At 45.1% G+C, this 21,974-nt stretch overlaps 1 protein-coding gene across 6 annotated transcripts in view; it reads left to right on the top strand.

Annotated features, from left to right (window-relative positions):
* Positions 1-21,489, top strand: part of pcdh19 (protocadherin 19) — a 94,629-nt gene extending 73,140 nt beyond the window's left edge. For all 6 annotated transcript variants that reach the window (XM_055927240.1, XM_055927236.1, XM_055927238.1 and 3 more), the window contains exon 5: positions 18,566-21,489. In XM_055927240.1, coding sequence (XP_055783215.1) covers positions 18,566-19,155 — 590 coding nt within the window. In that variant the 3' untranslated portion in view covers positions 19,156-21,489. The remainder of the gene's footprint in view (positions 1-18,565) is intronic.
* The last annotated feature ends 485 nt before the right edge of the window (positions 21,490-21,974 follow it).

The following is a 21,974-nucleotide window of genomic DNA, read 5'->3' as shown; positions in this document are numbered from 1 at the left end:
GAGATGTTTCTACAAATTGATTGGAAACCACCTGTGGTACCACCTGTGGTAAATTCAATTTATTGGACATGATTTGCAAAGGCACAGACCGGTCTGTATAAGGTCCCACAGTTGACAATGCATGTCAGAGCAAAAAACCAAGCCATGAGGTTGAAGGAATTGTCTGTAGAGCTCCGAAACAGGATTGTGTCGAGGCACAGATCTGGGGAAATGTACCAAAACATTTTTCAGCTTTGAAGGTCCCCAAGAACACAGTGGCCTCCATCATTCTTAAATGGAAGAAGTTTGGAACCACCAAAACTCTTCCTAGAGCTGGCCGCCTGGCCAAACTGAGCGATCGGGGGAGCAAGGCCTTGGTCAGGGAGGTGACCAAGAACCCGATGATCACTCTGACAGAGCTCCAGAGTTACTCAGTGGAGATGGGAGAACCTTCCAGAAAGCAACCATCTCTGCAGCACTCCACCAATCAGGCATTTATGGTAGAGTGGCCAGACGGAAGCCACTCCTCAGTAAAAGGCACTTGATAGCCGATTGGAGTTTGCCTAAAGGCAACTTAAGGACTATCAGACCATGAGAAACAAGCAGCAGTGACTGGGAGACTAATCAGGATCGAGGGAAAGATGAACGGAGCAAAGTACAGAGAGATCCTTGATGAAAACTTGCTCCAGAGTGCTCAGGACCTCAGACTGGGGTGTTGGTTCACCTTCCAACAGGACAATGACCCTAAGCACACAGCGAAGACAACGCAGGAGTAGATTCTGGACAAGTCTGAATGTCCTTGAGTGGCCCAGCCAGAGCCCGGACTTGAATCCGACCTAAGGTCTGGACAGACCTGAAAATAGCTGTGCAGCAGCGCTCCCAATCCAACCTGATAGAGCTTGAGAGGATCTACAGAAAAGAATGGGAGGAACTCCCCAAATACAGGTGTGCCAAGCTTGTAGCGTCATACCCAAGAAGACTCAAGGCTGTAATCGCTGCCAAAGGTGCTTCAACAAAGTACTGAGTAAAGGGTCTGAATACTCGTGTAAATGTGATATTACATTTTTGTATTTTTAATACATTTGCAAAATAAAAAAATGTTTTTGCTTTCTCGTTATTGTGTGTATATTGATGAGGGGGAAAAAAGTTTAATCCATTTTAGAATAATGCTGTAAAATTTTTGAAAAAGTGAAGGGGTGTTGTCTCAGTGTTGTGTCAGTGTTGTTGTATGTCTCTCAAGGTTGTTGATGTGTCTCAGTGTTGTTGATGTGTCTCTCTCAGTGTTGTTGTTGTGTGTCTCAGTGTTGTTGAGTCTGTCAGTGTTGTTGATGTGTGTCTCCCAGTGTTGTTGATGTCTCCCAGTGTTGTCGATGTGTCCCAGTGTTGTTGATGTGTCTCAGTGTTGTTGATGTGACTCTCTCAGTGTTGTTGAGCCTGTCAGTGGTGTTGATGTGTCTCTCTCAGTGTTGTTGATGTGTGTCTCAGTGTTGTTGAGTCTGTCAGTGTTGTTGATGTGTCTCAGTGTTGTTAATGTGTCTCAGTGTTGTTGATGTGTGTCTCAGTGTTGTTAATGTGTCTCAGTGTTGTTGATGTGTGTCTCCCAGTGTTGTTGATGTGTGTCTCCCAGTGTTGTTAATGTGTCTCTCAGTGTTGTTAATGTGTCTCTCAGTGTTGTTGATGTGTCTCAGTGTTGTTGATGTGTCTCTCAGTGTTGTTGTGTCTCTCAGTGTTGTTGATGTGTCTCTCCCAGTGTTGTTGTGTCTCTCAGTGTTGTTGATGTGTCTCTCCCAGTGTTGTTGTGTCTCTCAGTATTGTTGTGTCTCTAAGTGTTGCTGATGTGTCTCTCCCAGTGTTGTTGTGTCTCTCAGTATTGTTGTGTCTCTCAGTGTTGTTGATGTGTGTCTCCCAGTGTTGTTGTTGATGTCTCTCAGTGTTTTTGTCACCTTCCTTTTATGCTGCGTTTAAATTTTCCTCCCCTCGTATTTCACCCCCTTTGACGACATTACATATATGGAATTTGTTACGGCGAAGACGCCATTTCCTCTTTCTTCTGTGGTAATTCATGTGGTGACAAAAGATTACTGCCCCGGGCATCTGGCATTTCCATATCTCTCACTCTGCTTCATGTATATTGAGCGCCGATGGATTTATTCTTTAACGTTCAGTCATTTGGAATGCAGACCCCCTTTTATCTGAGCAGAAACACTTTCCCGCCAGCTGTCCCAGAACACCTATAAAACATACATAATTAAGTATTTTTGTGGATTTCCTTCATAGGGGTCACAGGTTGAGGAGAAGTAAACCAAACCTCTTTTCTCTGTCTCGGCCTCACTGATTAGTGTCTGAGTCCCCTTGGTTGTCCCCTATGATGATCACGGTATTGAAATGAAATTCAGCCATTTGAACAGGGTAAAATTTGATGTTGACGGAGGGACTTCCCCTTGGTACAGAATGACTGCAGCCAAAGCCTACCTGTTGACCAGCCAGGGTCCAGATGATCAGCTACTGATGAAATATTAAAGGGAGGGAGGGGATCAGTAAACAGCCTGTGGACTCCTGTAGCCTTCCTCACCTCTCCAACCATGCCAGAAGGCCTGTGGCCACTACTGATAAACTAGGAGCCTGCTGATGCTGACGACTCTACTTCCACCACACACACACACTGCCCAGACCATCATGTGCACATGCCTCCTCTAGAGCCACTCTGAGTTTACGCAACCTCCATTCCTCCATGAGGTCCAAGAGAAAAATAAGAAAACAACAACCCCAAGTGCATTCTGGGTATGCCAATCGAATAGCTTTCCCTTGGTATGTGGGTTATTTTTTTCTATCTCATAAAGGAAGGAATTCCATTCAATCACTTCATTCTCCTTGGTGAGCCAATTATCATTTTTCGGCCCTTCCTCCTCTTCCACCCCTTTAAAAAGGAGGATAAAAAGTAATGGGAGAGGTTAGCTGTTAAATTTAATGGCAGACAGGAAAGCTTCAAAATGGCTTTTTTTAATGATGCGCTGGCTTGTTCTAATGCATTCTCTATTAAAACTCAGGGCTGCACATAAACAGCAGAGAGAGAGACGGACCGGCAACCGCCAGACCCCAGACAATGAACTGCTCCAGACACATGAGCCGCCATATATACATTAGGGGTCTCAAGCCCCTTAGTTTTCACCAGGCCATATTAATAACACACATTACTATAATGGGAATATTGTACTTCCTTGTCTGCTTCCCAAATGGCACCCTATTCCCTATATAGTGCACTACTCTTGACCCATAGGGCTCTGGCCAAAAGTAGTGCACTATGTCTGGATTAGAGTGCGATTTGGGACGTACACCTTCTCCCAGGTCGGCTCTCATTAGCATCACAAAGAGATCAAAAACAACCTAATAAGTCTAGTTACCATGGACACTGATATCATTCGGCACTCACAGTAGATGTCTTATTTAATATCGCGCCACACGAGGAGTTCCTTATGACATGGGTGTCCTTGAGGACATGTCTGGGCCCTCCCGTCCCCACCTCCAGCCCCAACCCCCATGCTACAATCCTTGTTATGTGTGTGGTCCATCCATACAAGGGCTATTCCAGCTGGCATAGGGGGTGACACGGTGCCAAGCTGACTTTTTGCTCCCTTGCCACAGATATGGCATTTAATGTCAATGAGTGTGTTTACAAGTAGGGTTGCAAAGGGTCGGAAACTTTCCGGTAAATTTCTAAAGCACGCAACAGGCTGACTAATACAAGGGTTGAAAAATTGGTGGCCATCCGGGCAAATTAGGCTTTTTGAGCCTGACTAAAGCCATCCTCAACAAGGTTGGAAAGTGACAGTGAAGATGAGGCCTCAGAGTCTGATGTTCAAGAGGTGGACATTGAGGAGGTCCAGAGAGAAGCCTTAGAGGATGGAACCAAAGCTTTAATTTCTAGATTATCATTTTACAGATGTTGAAAACATTTTTGGGAGATGCGATTGATCATTGGGGATCATTCAATATTCCCTTTTGTTGTTCAATGAAATCATCCCATGTGAAGAGTCAACTCATTTAATTAAAGTTCAATTCAAAACTAAACTATTTCTATTGGAAGGATTTAATCATTTGCAATAATGTCTATTTATGATAAGGTAAAATGTTTATGTTTCTGTCTCCATATTATTATTATTATATTTTTTTACTGTTATTTATACAGGTTGTTCTCCATTAATATAACATCTCTTTTCCAAGAGAGACTCGGTCAAAATGATATGATTTGGTAAATATATCCAATGCAAAAAACATCTACATTTAAATGGAATTAATATTAATTAGCAAATATTTTGGTTAATTCCCATATATTCCCGTTAATTCCCACAGAAAGTTTCCACCTCTGAATATTCCCCAAAATGTTCAACCCTATTTACAAGCACACTAATAATTTGATATTAAACTGATTATGGCAGTAGGCAGATTATGCAATAGTCATGTAACACTTTACTCTGCTTATCTTAAATCGGCGTAAGGTCAAAATCAAAAGAAGCATATGCCGATTAAAACATCTACTTTACTAAGCAATCTTTCAAATGATTAGGACATGTAAACAGTTTAATCGCGTTCCAGCGGGGTATTTGATCTGTGCACGTGCTAGCACCGGTAGTGCCAGCCTCCCTCTTAGGCGCGAGCGAAGTGAGTTTGGAAAAACGGAAAGTATGCACCTTACAAATAGTTTTCACATACCAACTTTATATGTCCGAACTCAGAATCAAATAGGCTTCCCAAAAATAGCATGGTCGCTGTGGTAGAACATTTATTTTGATTGCCTGTTTTGACTGTAAACAGGATTATTAGCGAAATAGATATTCTTGCAAAGCATGTAAATGTTTTAATCAAACAAATGTTAATAGGACTATTCACAAAATTATTGTGTGCATGTAACTGTACCCAAGTACCCCCCCAATTTCCCCCCTTATGCCATAGTCAGTTTCCTCAAATCAAAACATCTCTCTTCCTTTCCTCCTTTTGTCATTTTCTTCCCTCACTCTCTGTCTGTCTGTACTGCTGACAACCCCCTCTCCGCTGTAGTGGATAGAGAAATGTTAGAGACTCCCTCTCTGCTGTAGTGGCTAGAGAAATGGTAGAGACCCCCTCTCTGCTGTAGTGGCTAGAGAAATGGTAGAGACCCCCTCTCCGCTGTAGTGGCTAGAGAAATGTTAGAGACTCCCTCTCCGCTGTAGTGGAAAGAGAAATGTTAGAGACACCCTCTCCGCTGTAGTGGCTAGAGAAATGGTAGAGACACCCTCTCCGCTGTAGTGGCTAGAGAAATGGTAGAGACCCCCTCTCCGCTGTATTGAATAGAGAAATGTTAGAGACCCCCTCTCCACTGTAGTGGCTAGAGAAATGTTAGAGACCCCCTCTCCGCTGTATTGAATAGAGAAATGTTAGAGATCCCCTCTCTGCTGTAGTGAATAGAGAAATGGTAGAGACCCCCTCTCCGCTGTATTGAATAGAGAAATGTTAGAGATCCCCTCTCTGCTGTAGTGGCTAGAGAAATGGTAGAGACCCCCTCTTCGCTGTAGTGGATAGAGAAAAGTTAGAGACCCCTCTCCGCTGTAGTGGATAGAGAAATGTTAGAGACCCCCTCTCCGCTGTATTGAATAGAGAAATGTTAGAGACCCCCTCTCCGCTGTATTGAATAGAGAAATGTTAGAGACCCCCTCTCCACTGTAGTGGATAGAGAAATGTTAGAGACCCCCTCTCCACTGTAGTGGCTAGAGAAATGTTAGAGACCCCCTCTCCGCTGTAGTGGATAGAGAAATGGTAGAGACCCCCTCTCCGCTGTAGTGGCTAGAGAAATGGTAGAGACCCCTCTATGCTGTAGTGGCTAGAGAAATGTTAGAGACTCCCTCTCCGCTGTAGTGGCTAGAGAAATGTTAGAGACCCCCTCTCCGCTGTAGTGGATAGAGAAATGTTAGAGACCCCCTCTCCGCTGTATTGAATAGAGAAATGTTAGAGACCCCCTCTCCGCTGTATTGAATAGAGAAATGTTAGAGACCCCCTCTCCGCTGTATTGAATAGAGAAATGTTAGAGACCCCCTCTCCACTGTAGTGGCTAGAGAAATGTTAGAGACCCCCTCTCCGCTGTATTGAATAGAGAAATGTTAGAGACCCCCTCTCCGCTGTATTGAATAGATAAATGTTAGAGACCCCCTCTCCACTGTAGTGGCTAGAGAAATGTTAGAGACCCCCTCTCCGCTGTATTGAATAGAGAAATGTTAGAGACCCCCTCTCCGCTGTATTGAATAGAGAAATGTTAGAGACCCCCTCTCCACTGTATTGAATAGAGAAATGTTAGAGACCCCCTCTCCACTGTAGTGGCTAGAGAAATGTTAGAGACCCCCTCTCCGCCGTATTGAATAGAGAAATGTTAGAGACCCCCTCTCCGCTGTATTGAATAGAGAAATGTTAGAGACCCCCTCTCCACTGTAGTGGCTAGAGAAATGTTAGAGACCCCCTCTCCGCTGTATTGAATAGAGAAATGTTAGAGACCCCCTCTCCGCTGTATTGAATTGAGAAATGTTAGAGACCCCCTCTCCGCTGTAGTGGCAGTAGCTAGAGAAATGGTAGAGACCCCTCTATGCTGTAGTGGCTAGAGAAATGGTAGAGACCCCACTATGCTGTAGTGGCTAGAGAAATGTTAGAGACCCCTCTATGCTGTAGTGGCTAGAGAAATGCTAGAGATTCCCTCTCTGCTGTAGTGGCAGTGGCTAGAGAAATGGTAGACACCCCTCTATGCTGTAGTGGCTAGAGAAATGTTAGAGACCCCTCTAAGCTGTAGTGGCAGTGGCTAGAGAAATGTTAGAGACCCCCTCTCCGCTGTAGTGGCAGTGGCTAGAGAAATGTTAGAGACCCCTCTATGCTGTGGTGGCTAGAGAAATGGTAGAGACCCCTCTATGCCGTAGTGGCTAGAGAAATGGTAGTGACCCCTCTATGCTGTAGTGGCTAGAGAAATGGTAGAGACCCCTCTATGATGTAGTGGCAGTGACTAGAGAAATGGTAGAGACCCCTCTATGCTGTAGTGGCAGTGGCTAGAGAAATGATACAGACCCCTCTATGCTGTAGTGGCAGTGGCTAGAGAAATGATAGAGACCCCTCTATGATGTAGTGGCGAGAGAAATGGTAGAGACCCCTCTATGCTGTAGTGGATAGAGAAATGGTAGAGACCCCCTCTCCGCTGTAGTGGATAGAGAAATGGTAGAGACCCCCTCTCCGCTGTAGTGGATAGAGAAATGGTAGAGACCCCCTCTCCGCTGTAGTGGCTAGAGAAATGTTAGAGACCCCCTCTCCGCTGTAGTGGCTAGAGAAATGTTAGAGACTCCCTCTCCGCTGTAGTGGATAGAGAAATGTTAGAGACCCCCTCTCCGATGTAGTGGATAGAGAAATGTTAGAGACCCCCTCTCCGATGTAGTGGCTAGAGAAATGTTAGAGACCCCCTCTCCGATGTAGTGGCTAGAGAAATGTTAGAGATCCCCTCTCCGATGTAGTGGATAGAGAAATGTTAGAGACCCCCTCTCCGCTGTAGTGGCTAGAGAAATGTTACAGACCCCCTCTCCGCTGTAGTGGATAGAGAAATGTTAGAGACTCCCTCTCCGCTGTAGTGGATAGAGAAATGTTAGAGACCCCCTCTCCGATGTAGTGGATAGAGAAATGTTAGAGACCCCCTCTCCACTGTAGTGGCTAGAGAAATGTTAGAGATCCCCTCTCCGCTGTAGTGGATAGAGCAATGTTAGAGACCCCCTCTCCGCTGTAGTGGATAGAGAAATGTTAGAGACTCCCTCTCCGCTGTAGTGGCTAGAGAAATGGTAGAGACCCCCTCTCCGCTGTAGTGGATAGAGAAATGGTAGAGACTCCCTCTCCGCTGTAGTGGCTAGAGAAATGTTAGAGACTACCTCTCCGCTGTAGTGGCAGTGGCTAGAGAAATGGTAGTGACCCCTCTATGCTCTAGTGGATAGAGAAATGTTAGAGACCCCCTCTCCGCTGTAGTGGCAATGGCTAGAGAAATGGTAGAGACCCCTCTATGCTGTAGTGACTAGAGAAATGGTAGAGGCCTTACTATGCTGTAGTGGCTAGAGAAATGTTAGAGACCCCTCTATGCTGTAGTGGCTAGAGAAATGTTAGAGACTCCCTCTCCGCTGTAGTGGCAGTGGCTAGAGAAATGGTAGAGACCCCTCTATGCTGTAGTGGCAGTGGCTAGAGAAATGGTAGACACCCCTCTATGCTGTAGTGGCAGTGGCTAGAGAAATGGTAGAGACCCCTCTATGCTGTCGTGGCAGTGGCTAGAGAAATGGTAGAGACCCCTCTATGCTGTAGTGGCTAGAGGAATGGTAGACCCCTCTATGCTGTAGTGGCTAGAGAAATGGTAGAGACCCCTCTATGCTGTAGTGGCTAGAGAAATGTTAGAGACTCCCTCTCCGCTGTAGTGGCAGTGGCTAGAGAAATGGTAGAGACCCCTCTATGCTGTAGTGGCAGTGGCTAGAGAAATGGTAGAGACCCCTCTATGCTGTAGTGGCAGTGGCTAGAGAAATGATAGAGACCCCTCTATGCTGTAGTGGCTAGAGAAATGGTAGAGACCCCTTTATGCTGTAGTGGCAGTGGCTAGAGAAATGGTAGAGACCCCTCTATGCTGTAGTGGCAGTGGCTAGAGAAATGATGGAGACCCCTCTATGCTGTAGTGGCTAGAGAAATGGTAGAGACCCCTCTATGCTGTAGTGGCAGTGACTAGAGAAATGATAGAAAATACTGAGTGGTGTTGCCATGGGCTCAGTGCTATTATGTGCCATCACAGCGAGGCCCCTCTCAGCTATGAATAATGGAGACCCTCGGATAGAAACAGCAGTTCTCCAGACACCAAACAAAAATGGCCTTTTGTGGCTGGAGAAAATCACAACAAGCCCCTGTGCAACATTAGCCTCAATGTGTCTGTATGTAATACTAAGGTGTGGGGGGTGGCAGGGAATGCTGCTGCCGTTGCCGCGGCGATAATGGTAATTGTTTCTTTTTCCTTCTGTTTTCCTCTCATAAAAATTCCCCAGGACTTTACCTTGGCTAGGGGTTGGTCCATTGAACCGGTGCTGTGAAAGTTAGGTTGACCCGCGCCAGGCAGAGCTGGCTGACTAGGTCTCTCTCTTATCAAGCCTCTCTACTGGACCGCTAGCCTCTCCCAAGGGGGCCATTCCTGCCTAGCAGTGTTTTCTGCATGCACAGCCAAACCAGCCCAGTACACTCGGCAGCCCCCCACGTTGTCCTACTTCCATAGATTGTTCAAGTGAGCAGGAAAAAAGGGATGTGGAAAGATATGGAGACAATGTAAGAAATAATAACAGGAGAAAGAGAGAGAGAGAGAGATACAGGAAGAGTGTGTGTGAACGAGAGTTAGGGAGAGAGAGAGAATGCTCGTGTATCTTTCTGCAGAGAGATAAAGCGGAATATAAAACACATAGTCCCGGCTGACACAGAGTGAACATGACTGAATGAGATGGCACATTACATTAATTATGTAAGGGGCCTCTGTTCAAGCAGTGCCGAGTCTCGCTGGGAAGAGACGGAGATGGGATGGGTCCTAAATTGCGCCCTACTCCCTATTTAGTGCACAGCGTTTGACCAGGGCCCATAGGCAGAGCCATAGAGCTCTGGTCAAAAGTAGTGCACTTTAAATGGAAAAGGGTACCATTTGGGATGAAGCCAAGGAGTCTGGAGATGTTAGTGTATTCTATGCCTCGGTGTGCTGGGCCCAGCTGTTTAGAGAAAGACACATTGATTTGTTGAGCTCAGGCTGCCGGATGTCCAGGTGGGTTCATGGTCTGATGGGTACTGAGCTATTGTGTTGGGTTTCCTCAGCGAATAAAACACCACACAATAAAATACAAAATGTAAGGGTTGGTTTATGGTCACACTAGGGTGAGAGTGGAGTTGCTATGTGTTAAGTGCATTGACCTGAGGTATATTGGAAGATGTTGTCTGTCAATGCCCAATCGCACATCCATTCCCCTCAACATTATTTGGTCATGTGTTAGATTGTGCTAGGGCTTGAACGTGTATTGCAATACTGAAATCATCTCAATAAAATAGTAGTGTTAAGTAGCATGTGCAGCACGTTACACATCGACGTTGTCCTTTGTTACAGTAGTGTTCCTGAAAATAATATTCTAATATATTACAACTCTGGTTCTACAAACTCCAAAAATAGACTAATTTGAGAACTGTCCAATAAGTGTCTCCCTGGAGATGAGTAGAAAACCTCAGGACCTCAGCTTTTCCTGTTCTTTTCTCACAGATCAATTCATCCTGCCTACACTGCCGATCGGTTAACATCCTCCTGCCTCACCCTACTCTTCCCTCTCCATCTCTCAACCCCAAAAGCCCAGCTCTTCCTTGTCTCCCCACCACAGATGTAATTTACTGTCTGCGTTTGTCCCCCCTCGCTCCCTCTCTCAGACTCAAGGGTTTTTGCCAAGCAAATTAGCTCGCTAGCTCGGTCAAGCTTAAACACAGCAGAAATGCGCCATTTGATACAGTGTATTTAAAGATGTCCTTCCTTCCGCTGCCGATGCCATTATGGAAAGGAAATTTGTGTTCTAGGGGTGCGTGCCACTGTTGTTGTGGGCCTGCAGTGAGCCAGGTTAATCTGAGGGTCTGCCATTAGGAGGCCAACTTTAGTGGGTGAGCACCACTACAATGGCTTCTTCCGCATCTAATAAGCCGGTTGCCCATGATGCTATACAGTTAAGGCTCTGATAGGTTGACCTGGCTATGTGTGTGTGTGGAGTCCTCCACTACCCTCTTAGCCCGGTTTGTCCTGGTTCAGCCCAGCTCAACTCATCTTAGCTTAACTCTCCATGCATGTACGCCTGTTTAAGATCCAGTCGAGATGGGCTGTCGTCGAATCAGAGCCCCGGACAGCTCACACAGCGTATTAACCCCCCCCCCATCACATTAATTATTACAACGTACTGATCCAATTCGCCTACATCACACCAGATCAGTCATGATCACAATGAAACCTGCCCCTCTGAGTGTCCCCTATCTCCCTCGATCTCCATACTCCACGTTCCCGGTAAAGGCTAAGCTCCCGGAGCCAGCGATGGCATTTTTTGTACAGGCTTCTGTGACCTCTAGTTGCCATTGATGGTTATATCTCCTACATTCTTAGAAAAAATGGTTCTAAAATGGTTCTTCGGCTGTCCCCATAGGAGAACCCTTTTTGGTTCCAGGTAGAACTATTTTGTGTTCCATGTAAAACCCTCTGTGGAAAGGGTTCTACAAAGAACCCAATAGGATTCTACCTGAAACCAAAAGGTTTCTTCAAAGGGTTCTCCTATGGGGACAGCCGAAGAACCCTTTTAGAACCTTTTTTTCTAAGAGTTTAGGAGATATAACCATCAATGGCAACTAGAGGTCACAGAAGCCTGTACAAAAAATGCCATCGCTGGCTCCGGGGGTATATATAAAACACTGTATGATAGGGTGTGGAAATGTGCCTCCCAGCAAAATAGAATTAGTCGCCAGACAGGGCGCGTGGAAAAACCGTCCCACCAGCCCACCACGCATATGTCATCATGACAACGAGCTCGTGCTCGTTACCACTATATCAAGCAGTCCATTGGCTCGCCGCTTCTGCCTTTGAACAAAACAGTGCAGTAGGCAGTGATGACAAAGTGATTTATAAAAACAGCAAATGCTTTTGCTTTTTTTTCTCCTTCTCTCTTCTCTTCTCCCCACCGCAGTTACACAGCTGTTAAACAGATGCTGTTTGTACCAATTTAGAAGCCACTGCATTGTTTGTCAACACCGGTTTGGAGATTCATTCTTTAAAACAGGGGGAACCTGTGATGGAATGCACACGCGCCGGGGGTTGATGGAGCAGCAGAATGAAAAGGGAGGGGGAAAATGGAGGAAAGAGGGGAGAGGAGGCAGGGGATGGTTGGAGGAAAAATGCTCTTCTGGAATTTGGCATGATTTACCGTGTGGCTTTCAAAATAATTAATGAAAACACTACTTGTAAAAGAAATAGGCAACGGCCGTGGTGGTGGTTGTTGGTGTTGACCGGAGATATAAGTTAACCTGTCAGCTTGCGTTAGCCGCCGACAAGCCGCACCCGGGGCCTTCACGGAAGAGACTGGTCTGTCAGACACACTTTACCCATCCGCCCGGCAGACTAGGTAGCAAATCACTTCCTTGATAAATTGACTGGTACTAATGCTTCAAAATGGAACCAGCTAGAGTAGCATGAAACCCCGCTCTCATGGTTCCCAATCCGTACGACAGTCTTAACATGGCTTCCCAGCGACTCTAATTTCCTCCATAATTAATAATCTGACTGATGGAAAAGAGGATGAGAGGAAGAGGAAGTCTGGAGGGGTCAGATACAGATAACAAAAAAGGAGAGATTTTTGGGAAGGGCAGATTTAATAAAAGCGATGTGCTGTACGTGAGACAAGAGAGAAAACAAGAGACGAGGAGAGGAAGGAGGAGAGAGGAAGGAGGGAAAACAGAGCATGGGGAGGAGAGATGGACTCATGGATGGGAGGAGGAGGAGGAGGAGGACGGAGTAGAGTGAACCAGATGCTGTTGGGAGTAGGAGGCAGTGGAGGGAGAGGAATGAGTGGCGGGATAGGCCTCGGCTTCTGTGACGGTGCTGGGAGAATGATGGGCTTGTGCGGTGCGGTAAGGGTGCCCCTCCACTGTTTGTAAAAACAAGACCATCACACTCCATCTTGCGCTCCTGCAAGAGCCAGGGCTCGCGGCTGATTAATGGCACCGGCCGACTGAATTGGCTGGCTGGGTTGACAGCAGCGCTTGGACTCCCTGGTGGGTAGTAGTGGGGGAGATTGCCTCACTGGCAGGCCCCGCTCAAGCCCAGTGTTAGGATGGAAAATAGAGTTAGCCCTAGCACTAGCTAAAGCAGACCAGATAGCGTTAGCCATAACACTAGCTAAAGCAGACCAGATATCGTTAGCCCTAGCACTAGCTAAAGCAGACCAGAAAGCGATACCCCTAGCACTAGCTAAAGCAGACAAACCTGTAAAGGCCCTGACCCACTGTGTCTAGGTAAGCCACGACCAAGTTAATCAGGGTTGTGCTCATTGGGGTACTGTTTTCTTCCGTTTTGGTGCCTAATGAACACAACCCAGGTTTTCAGTACAGTCCAAGGTTGCCTGAGAATTCAAATTCAGCTCCAGCACCAACCAACCACACAGACACTCAATTCCACCAGTTCCCTGTTTCTGAAATGCCTCTCTCTAATTTGTCTGCTGAGGGAGCTTCTGCATTAGCGGTTGAGCATTGAGAGGCTGCGGCAACAATTTAGATGTAATCTTGATAATTTAGTGTGTGGCTGGTAGAATGGAAAATGAATATGGAGAGCAATTAGAAAACAGCAATTCCACTGTCACAGATAGGGACTGGCACTTCGAGTGCAGGAAACGCAGGGGCTTGGTTTGTGGTGCATGAGGAGTAATGTCACATAGACAGACAGACACAGACAGACAGACAGACAGACAGACAGACAGACAGACAGACATGGAGGAAGAGAGGTGTTCCGCCACCAGCCTTGTCCTTAAATGGGTCAGCGGGTGGATAACTGCACTGTTGATTTCATTCTCATTTCATACCAGTCAGCCACAACCAGCACCACTCATGCAGCGATGTGAAAGAGACAAAACAAAATGGCAACCTTGGCGGTTTGCTCTTTCGCTCTCTCTCAGAGACTATTATTTTGTCCTCTCGCAAAGATAATCTTCAAATGCCTTGTTTCAGCAATTGGACAGAGACAGCAATATCAACGATGGCATGGGGGTGAAACAACAACCACAGACTGACAGTAGAAAGTAAAGCTTTTTGAGGGCGAAATAAATGAAAAGTTTAAAGTAGCGTCTGATGAATGATTTGGACATGATATCATCTGACGATTTCCTGTATTTTGGGTCAGCATAAAGTGTTGCTACGGTATTATTGGGTTATTGTAATCATTATAAATTGCTCTAATCATTGCTAAATAAAGTGGTCTTACCCATAGGGAGACTATTAGTATATCCAATTATCTTGAAGCATATATCCTCATCCACCTTTTTCTATTACTACTTTTTATAGACTCTTACTGCTCTAAATTCTTTTTAGGGCTCATCGTTCAGCAAACCCAAACTGACTGAATGGTGTCATACAGAGGATCTCACAGCCCTATGGCCGCAATTAAGCCCTCCAATAGAAACAGAGTGTGCGTAGTCTCCAGAATCTGGGTTTGCATCAAGTCACCACTGGCTTTCTAGTTAGGACATTACTCTGCCTTCCTCCCCCTCATGTTGTAGGATTACATCACTGTTTTGAACCTGGAGGATCTCTTTTTGAACTTTTTGGAGGGAAAACAGTGTTTGTTTTTCAAGTGAGACCACATTACCCTGCCAAACAGGACGAGTTTAGGGGGTAGTCTTTTCTCCATATGATAAAAATACTTCCCTTATGTGTTCACTGTTAGGATATTTCATCCTTAGCCGTTCACCGATTCAGAAGATTCTCTCACTTTTGCTACATTAGCCACAAACAAATAGCCCCTCCAGGTGTGCGACTAGGGAGGATCGTTAAACCCCACTAGCAACGGTAAACTGAGGGATGGCTGTGCAAGGCTCATAGAGCCCCCCGCCGACTTCCTATCTGTCGAGACCTAAGGTTGTAACTCCTTCCCGTGAATGAGGATGGGGACAGGAAGTGAGGCGATTGAATGAGCGAGGCTACTAGTGCATGAATACAGCCGAGGATGCTGGAGTGAGGGGGAACAGAGGGGCTCTCTTCTTCATGCTGATGTAAACTGATGTTATTCCAGGTAAAACACAGACGACATCTACCAGGAAATTACGGCTTTTGAATTTGAAGTGGCAATATTTATTAATCGCCAACACCGTTCGACGTGTGCATAAGGACATACATATTTAAAGTGCTCCCCAAAGCCTTTGATACTTTTTGGAACTCCCAATTCGGAATTAAAAGCACAACATTTCCGATTTGTCAGCAGTGCTGAGGGACTTGGATCCTTGTGATTTTGTTATTTTCCCCTTCTCTCCATTTAACTTAATTTCTATTTCAAATCTGGAATGACTGAAAAACATAGGCGAGCTTCCGGCTCCCGACGGAGTGCCCTCAGTAATTAATAGGTATTAAATCCTAGTTAGGAAATGTTCCTACTGATATAGAACCGCTCTGTACTTTAAGTCTTTTCCCCGTAACTGATTAGCAAGCTTATTTTCCTGATGACTTTCAATAGGCATTCACAGCAGGAGGGTGCCTCCTTCTTGGTCTTCCTCTTGGCTTGTGGTGTTTCAGACCTCGGCAGAGCTATAAAGAGCTTTTAATTGCTTTGTTTGTGAGCATTAGATTTAGCTTCTTTAGATTTTTCCCAGTAAGAGATTGGGCTTTGTCAGGGGTTGACCGATGGCCCGTCGCTCTCCTTTCTTTTTCTTTCTTTTCAATGTTGTTCTGTCGTCTTCTAGGGGACCTTTGACAACGACATCTGCTTGTGTGGGAGCCTCTAAGCAGAGGCAGGATGTGAATGTTCTGTTGATGGCGCTCAGGCTTTCAGAACGATGTCAGTTACAACAGAACCGCTCTCTCTTCGGAGATCCCCCTAAAGGAAGGGGGTGAGAAAAGGGGTTTATTCACTGCTGTTGCATGGACGACTCAGTATAAAGCGTAGTGTTTGATTATGTCTTCTTTGTGTCCTGAGACCATTCAGTCAGGCTGCGGGAAAACAAGTTTCAAATCTATCAATCCAAGTCCCCTGGAAAATAAGGAAGAGCCTCATAAGAGAGCAGAAGTTTTGAAGGGTAGATTGGTATTGTGCAATATGCCAGGTGTTCTATAACCAGTCTCTTGATGCCAGGTGTTCTATAACCAGTCTCTTGATGCCAGGTGTTCTATAACCAGTCTTTTGATGCCAGGTGTTCTATAACCAGTCTCTTGATGCCAGGTGTTCTATAACCAGTCTCTTGATGCCAGGTGTTCTATAACCAGTCTCTTGATGCCAGGTGTCATATAACCAGTCTTTTGATGCCAGGTGTTCTATAACCAGTCTCTTGATGCCAGGTGTTCTATAACCAGTCTTTTGATGCCAGGTGTTCTATAACCAGTCTCTTGATGCCAGGTGTTCTATAACCAGTCTTTTGATGCCAGGTGTTCTATAACCAGTCTCTTGATGCCAGGTGTTCTATAACCAGTCTCTTGATGCCAGGTGTTCTATAACCAGTCTTTTGATGCAAGGTGTCCTATAACCAGTCTTTTGATGCCAGATGTTCTATAACCAGTCTCTTGATGCCAGGTGTTCTATAACCAGTCTCTTGATGCCAGGTGTTCTATAACCAGTCTTTTGATGCCAGGTGTCCTATAACCAGTCTCTTGATGCCAGGTGTTCTATAACCAGTCTCTTGATGCCAGGTGTTCTATAACCAGTCTCTTGATGCCAGGTGTTCTATAACCAGTCTCTTGATGCGAGGTGTTCTATAACCAGTCTTTTGATGCCAGGTGTTCTATAACCAGTCTCTTGATGCCAGGTGTTCTATAACCAGTCTTTTGATGCCAGGTGTTCTATAACCAGTCTCTTGATGCCAGGTGTTCTATAACCAGTCTATTGATGCCAGGTGTTCTATAACCAGTCTATTGATGCTAGGTGTTCTATAACCAGTCTCTTGATGCCAGGTGTTCTATAACCAGTCTCTTGATGCCAGGTGTTCTATAACCAGTCTCTGGCGCGAGCAGTATGGATAATGGTAAAGCTCAACCCCTTGTTGCCATGGTGATGACATTGACTATTAGTGATGAAAAGCCCTTTTCAAGATGTGGACTTGAGTGTGTTCACAGACCCTGGTAATTACAGACAAAACTTTAGCCACTTGAGCCACCAGTCGATCCAGAGCTTTATTTTCTATTCCTTTTTAATTTCACAATTGTCCCCTGTGCACATCGGAGTGTGTGGGCGGGAGCGGGTATGGATGTGCGTACGAAGAGAGGAAGGGAGTGAGGGAGGGTGTGGCCAGAGTACGCAGACACAGTCAATATGTGTCAAGGTACACAAACCTACACACACACACAGCAAAGCTCACGGTAATCGTTTAGCACAGCTCTCCCATGAAACATTCATGATGGAATTGACGTTGGTCACCCATGGTCCTGGCTACCCGCTTGGCCTCTTGAGCTCTAGTGTCCCTGGCCATGAACGACCCCCATAATCCTATACAAAGATCAGCCATAGCATGGTTCAAATGGCCCACTAACCCAGCCAGTCATTCAGTCGTGTCAGTCTCATCAGATCACAGTTTATGAGGGAGACAGCTTCGGCAGCCTTGTCCCTGGAAGGCAATCTTTAAATATAGATTGGCACGCCCAAAGCAGAGGTGCCCCTCAGAGTGCAGAAAAGAGGGGAAGAAAACAGATAATTAGTGATTTTAATTAGGTGATCTGTCAAGCTGCGAGTGCCAGATCTAAACGTGTGGCGTGCTGAGGGTCGATGGCAATTCCTTCCCACAATCCCTTCCTGTCACCTTGGGCCTCTCTTGTGGGAGGAGGGTCCCTTGCCCCTAGGAGGCGAGGACCAATCGGGAGGATGAATGGTTAAGGTAAATGACTGTCTATTTGGCCTGTAACATGGTAGCTACAGTATACTGTAGATATTATTCATGTTATATTGTCTTTTTTCACAAATGCGACATCCTTTGATTCTCATGACAACACTTGCCCTTGACATGTGTTCAATATGTGTGTATAAAGCCATTATTTGCCTGCTTTGTGAGTGGGTGTGATTTGGTGAGAGGCTAACACTCTTTGATGGTATTTGAAACTCACTCGACTGGCCTATGGATAAAAATCCTAAATTACAGTTCTTACTTAGATAACAAAGGCAGAGAAGAGGACGACAGCTCTTCAGTTCCAGACAAGAGTGCTTGGATCTTTTTGTTGTTGTTCTAATGATACAAACATCGTCCTGAAAGCCCTTCCCTCCGACACAAAGGATATGTAGTAATACAGACTTTTTGTCAGCATTAAAACATCATTAGATATTTATAACTCAGCGCCAGATGACAGACTGAGCTAGATGAACTAGGCAGCGATATGGCAACGCAGCTGGTGTCTCTTAGTGGTAATATTTAAACCCTGGCTTTCATCAAGTGTTGCTATAGAAAACCCAATTATGCATGAGCTGGAAATGGACTTTGATTTAACAGTACGTCCTTTAATTGACGCATTAGAAGTGCCTCAAACTTGCAGATCTCTATTCGTCTGGAAGTAACGGCAAGTCTTTTAGTCTTGTGTAAATGGCAGAAACACCAGACATGAGAGAGAAATTACCCACAGAAAATATGAACTGGGGCTGTTTGGGTTCGAATAAACTTTGCTTCATTTTTTAAAAGTCTCTGACATGTAGCTAAATAAAATGAAAGGAAAAGAAAGAATGCATGGTGAAATCCATGAAAGCAAAGTGTCAATGAGTTAAAGTCCTGGCAAATAGGCCAGTTCAACAGACAAATCTAATTATTCCCTTTTATTCCACCCACCCCCTTCTTCCCTCTCTTTGCAGACCCCAGCGAAGGCTTCCACTGCCAGGAAGAGTGTCGTATCCTGGGCCATTCGGACCGCTGCTGGATGCCCCGTGTGCCTGGTCCGGCCCGCGGCAAGTCGCCTGAGCACGGCCACCCACATAACAACGTCATCGCCCTGTCTATTGAGGCCACCACCGTAGATGTGCCCCACTACGAGGACTGTGGCACCGGCACCATCAAAAGGACTTTTGCCACCTTCGGCAAGGATGGCCCAGAAGACCCCGAGCGGGGCGAGCTAAAGGGCAACAAGCGGACAATGATGGAGTCTCAGGTGTGCAGCCCCAAGGCCAACGGCGGCGCCGTGCGTGAGGCGGGCAACGGGCGCGAAGCAGCCAGTCCCATCACCTCCCCTGTGCACCTGAAGAGCCCGCTGGCCAAGGTGCCATCCGGCTACAACACGCTCAGGTGCCGTGGCGCCGAGCGCATTGCCAACCACAGTATGCTGCGGCAGCCCGAGGGGAAGGACAGCGAGCCGGCCGTCCGGGAGATCAACACTCTCCTCCACGACGGCAGCCATCTTGAGAAGGAGTCTCCCAGCAGCAAGCGCCTGAAGGACATTGTGCTCTAACGGGCCTCAGGGGAGCCTACTCACACACACACACACACACACACACACACACACACACACACACACACACACACACACACACACACACACACACACACACACACACACACACACACACACACACACACACACACACACACACACACACACACACACACACACACACACACACACACTGTAAACAAACACACACATATATATATATATATTTATATATATATATATATATATATATACACACACATACTCCGCCATAGCTGTGTGTACGCAGGAGAAAGTCAAGCCGATGAAAGAAAGAAAGAGAGCGAGAGAGAAAGACACAACTTGAGCGTAGTATACAGTACTAAGGACAAAGCCCAGATGTGGAATATTACTGGAAAATGCTGAGCTTCATGTTGTGTTCCTCCAGAAAAGTGAAGGCCGTGGACGTGGCTTTGTTGTAGTCGCAGTACTTTTGTTTGCTTTTCCGTTCGTTTTCTGCAGCCAGTGGACAGGCAGGTTGCTGTTGACTGTGTGACTTGCCCCTTCGGCCGGATTCTGCCTCTCCCCTGTTCAGATTTATGAGGACCTGACACCTACAGTGACGGATAAAAAAAGTACAGAACTTTATGCCTTTTGACTGTTTTTGCATCACTAACTGAGATTGCCTTCTTTGGTTTTGTCTCGGCTGCCAAATTGACTCCTCGTTTCCTTTGTAAAGCTCCCCACAGTGCAACAGACGGCGACAGACAGACATGCACATGATCCTTCTTCTGTGAACCATTGCCTCTATGTGCATCTTGAACAGTGCGCAGTAGTGAAGACGGAGAAGGGAAGGGAAGGAACCCATTCCCAGTCTCATTTACTTCTCGGTCTGATAAGAGAATCCGTATTCTCTGTATACACCCCCCCCGTCCCCCCCCCCCCCGTCCCCGCTGGAGGACATCCCAGTGTCACCAGACTGTGAGGTCTGCACAGTATTTATGGTTTATCACTGATGGAGCTTAATGAACTCTTGCTATCTGCCCAGGCACTCCCAACACTGGGAAGTGGGACAGACTTTCGACTGAGCTATGAGGAAGATAAAAAAAGACTTATTGCTTTTGAAATCTCCTGTGTTCATTCTTGATTGTAGCCAGTGGAGCACAATTAGAACTTTGTGCTCTGGTCTTGTACTTTTCTGACTTTTGACTATGGGGCTAGGATAGAAGGGATCGTCACTCACGTCTTGCTATGTGGAACTCTGTATAGGGTTTACTATTATCATTTTTAATAACCTGTTGTTATGTGACAATCCCTTTAATGTTTTGTTTCAAGAGTAAAAAAATTAAAAATAAACATTGGTGTTCAACTGAAGCTACAGTAGCGTTGTTACACAAACAAAAACATAAAAAACATATGCCAAAATATATTTTATAAATAATTTAAAAATGTATAATGAGAATATTTAATTCTGTGTAGTTATTTTATCAGTAAGTTATACTTGAAATTAACAGTTTTTTGTTTATTTGGCTTTTTTTTAATGATTATGATTATTTTTCAAAATGAACTTGGTTTTTTGTTTTTGTTTACTGTGTTACCCCTGGCAACTGTTGACTTGCAGTCTACCTTGTTGTAAAGAGTTTATTATTGGTCAGTTCTTGTGCCATCAAGTTTCTGTGTGGACAAATAGAAAATGTAAAAAATACAAAAAATATTGCAATTTCAGCACCAATAGTAGTGTGTCAGTTCAATGAGCTTAGAGTGAGATAGCAAAATAAACCAAAAGAGAAGCAAACAAAACCGTAAAGATTGCTTAATCTTAATATTTAAGTAAGAAGAAGATGGTTAAGCTAGTTTTTTAAGCTAGTGAGAAAATTCCACCTATTTCTGTGTGTCTGTTTTTGGACTAAGGTTCCCTGTTAGTTCCTCACCTCAAAACTGGCCTTAGTGATATGAACCAGAGAATAGGCCCTGTCAACACTTCAAGTAAGAGACTAAGGGTGAAGGTATGCAGACTAGCTTTGCTCAACTGCTGTGCCATCATGTATCATCTCCTTTGAATTGAGTCTGAAAATATATTTAAGAACAGCAAGACAAACCTTTCAGTCATGACCAAACAGATTTGGTGGAATCGTATGTTTAAAGGAAATTAAGGTCTTCGAAGAACCATCTTGCAAATCAGCAATGCGGTTTTCAGTTGCTTTACAGTACAACATGGAAAATTGTAAATGAAAAAAAGGACAAAATTACATACAATGAAATAGATCTTGTAGCTGAATGTTTTTGCTTGTCTCACCCATGGCTTTTGGCAACATGAACATCGGAATAATCACTGAATGTATACAGCAGCTTATTATTAAACTATTAAATGTTCTCCACTTTGTTTCCTTGTTTTTCCTGAGTGTATGAGAGAGGAAGTCATCTTCGATAACATACTCCTCGATATGACCATCAAATACCTCATAATGAAATAAATGCGCGTTGAAACGATGAGATTGGAGAGAGAAAGAGAGAGAGAGAGGAGAGTGTGTGCATTGTTGTAAATTAATGAGCATGACCACGACCCAGCATATTGCAATTATCCATTTTTAAATTATCTTTTGTCTTGCCATAATTCATTAAAATCTATAATGTGATCTGAATATCGTCTGGAAGGCTTCCTTGAAAATGGCATGACGGTGCATAGAGTGATGACTATTAAATCTATCATGATAAAATGGAAATTAACAGTTTCTGTTCAGGCTCGCTCACAAGTCGCAATTAGGATTCCAAGCAGGTGCTGATGCTGCTCTCTCATTATAAGTGCTCTGTGACATCATTTTTAGATCTCCCGATTGACTAATTTGAGCAAATAAATG

Source organism: Salvelinus fontinalis, chromosome 6, assembly GCF_029448725.1.
Source record: "Salvelinus fontinalis isolate EN_2023a chromosome 6, ASM2944872v1, whole genome shotgun sequence".
Taxonomy (NCBI): Eukaryota; Metazoa; Chordata; class Actinopteri; order Salmoniformes; family Salmonidae; genus Salvelinus; species Salvelinus fontinalis.
The sequence above is the reverse complement of the archived record's forward strand: the minus strand, read 5'-3'. Positions and strand labels throughout refer to the sequence as shown.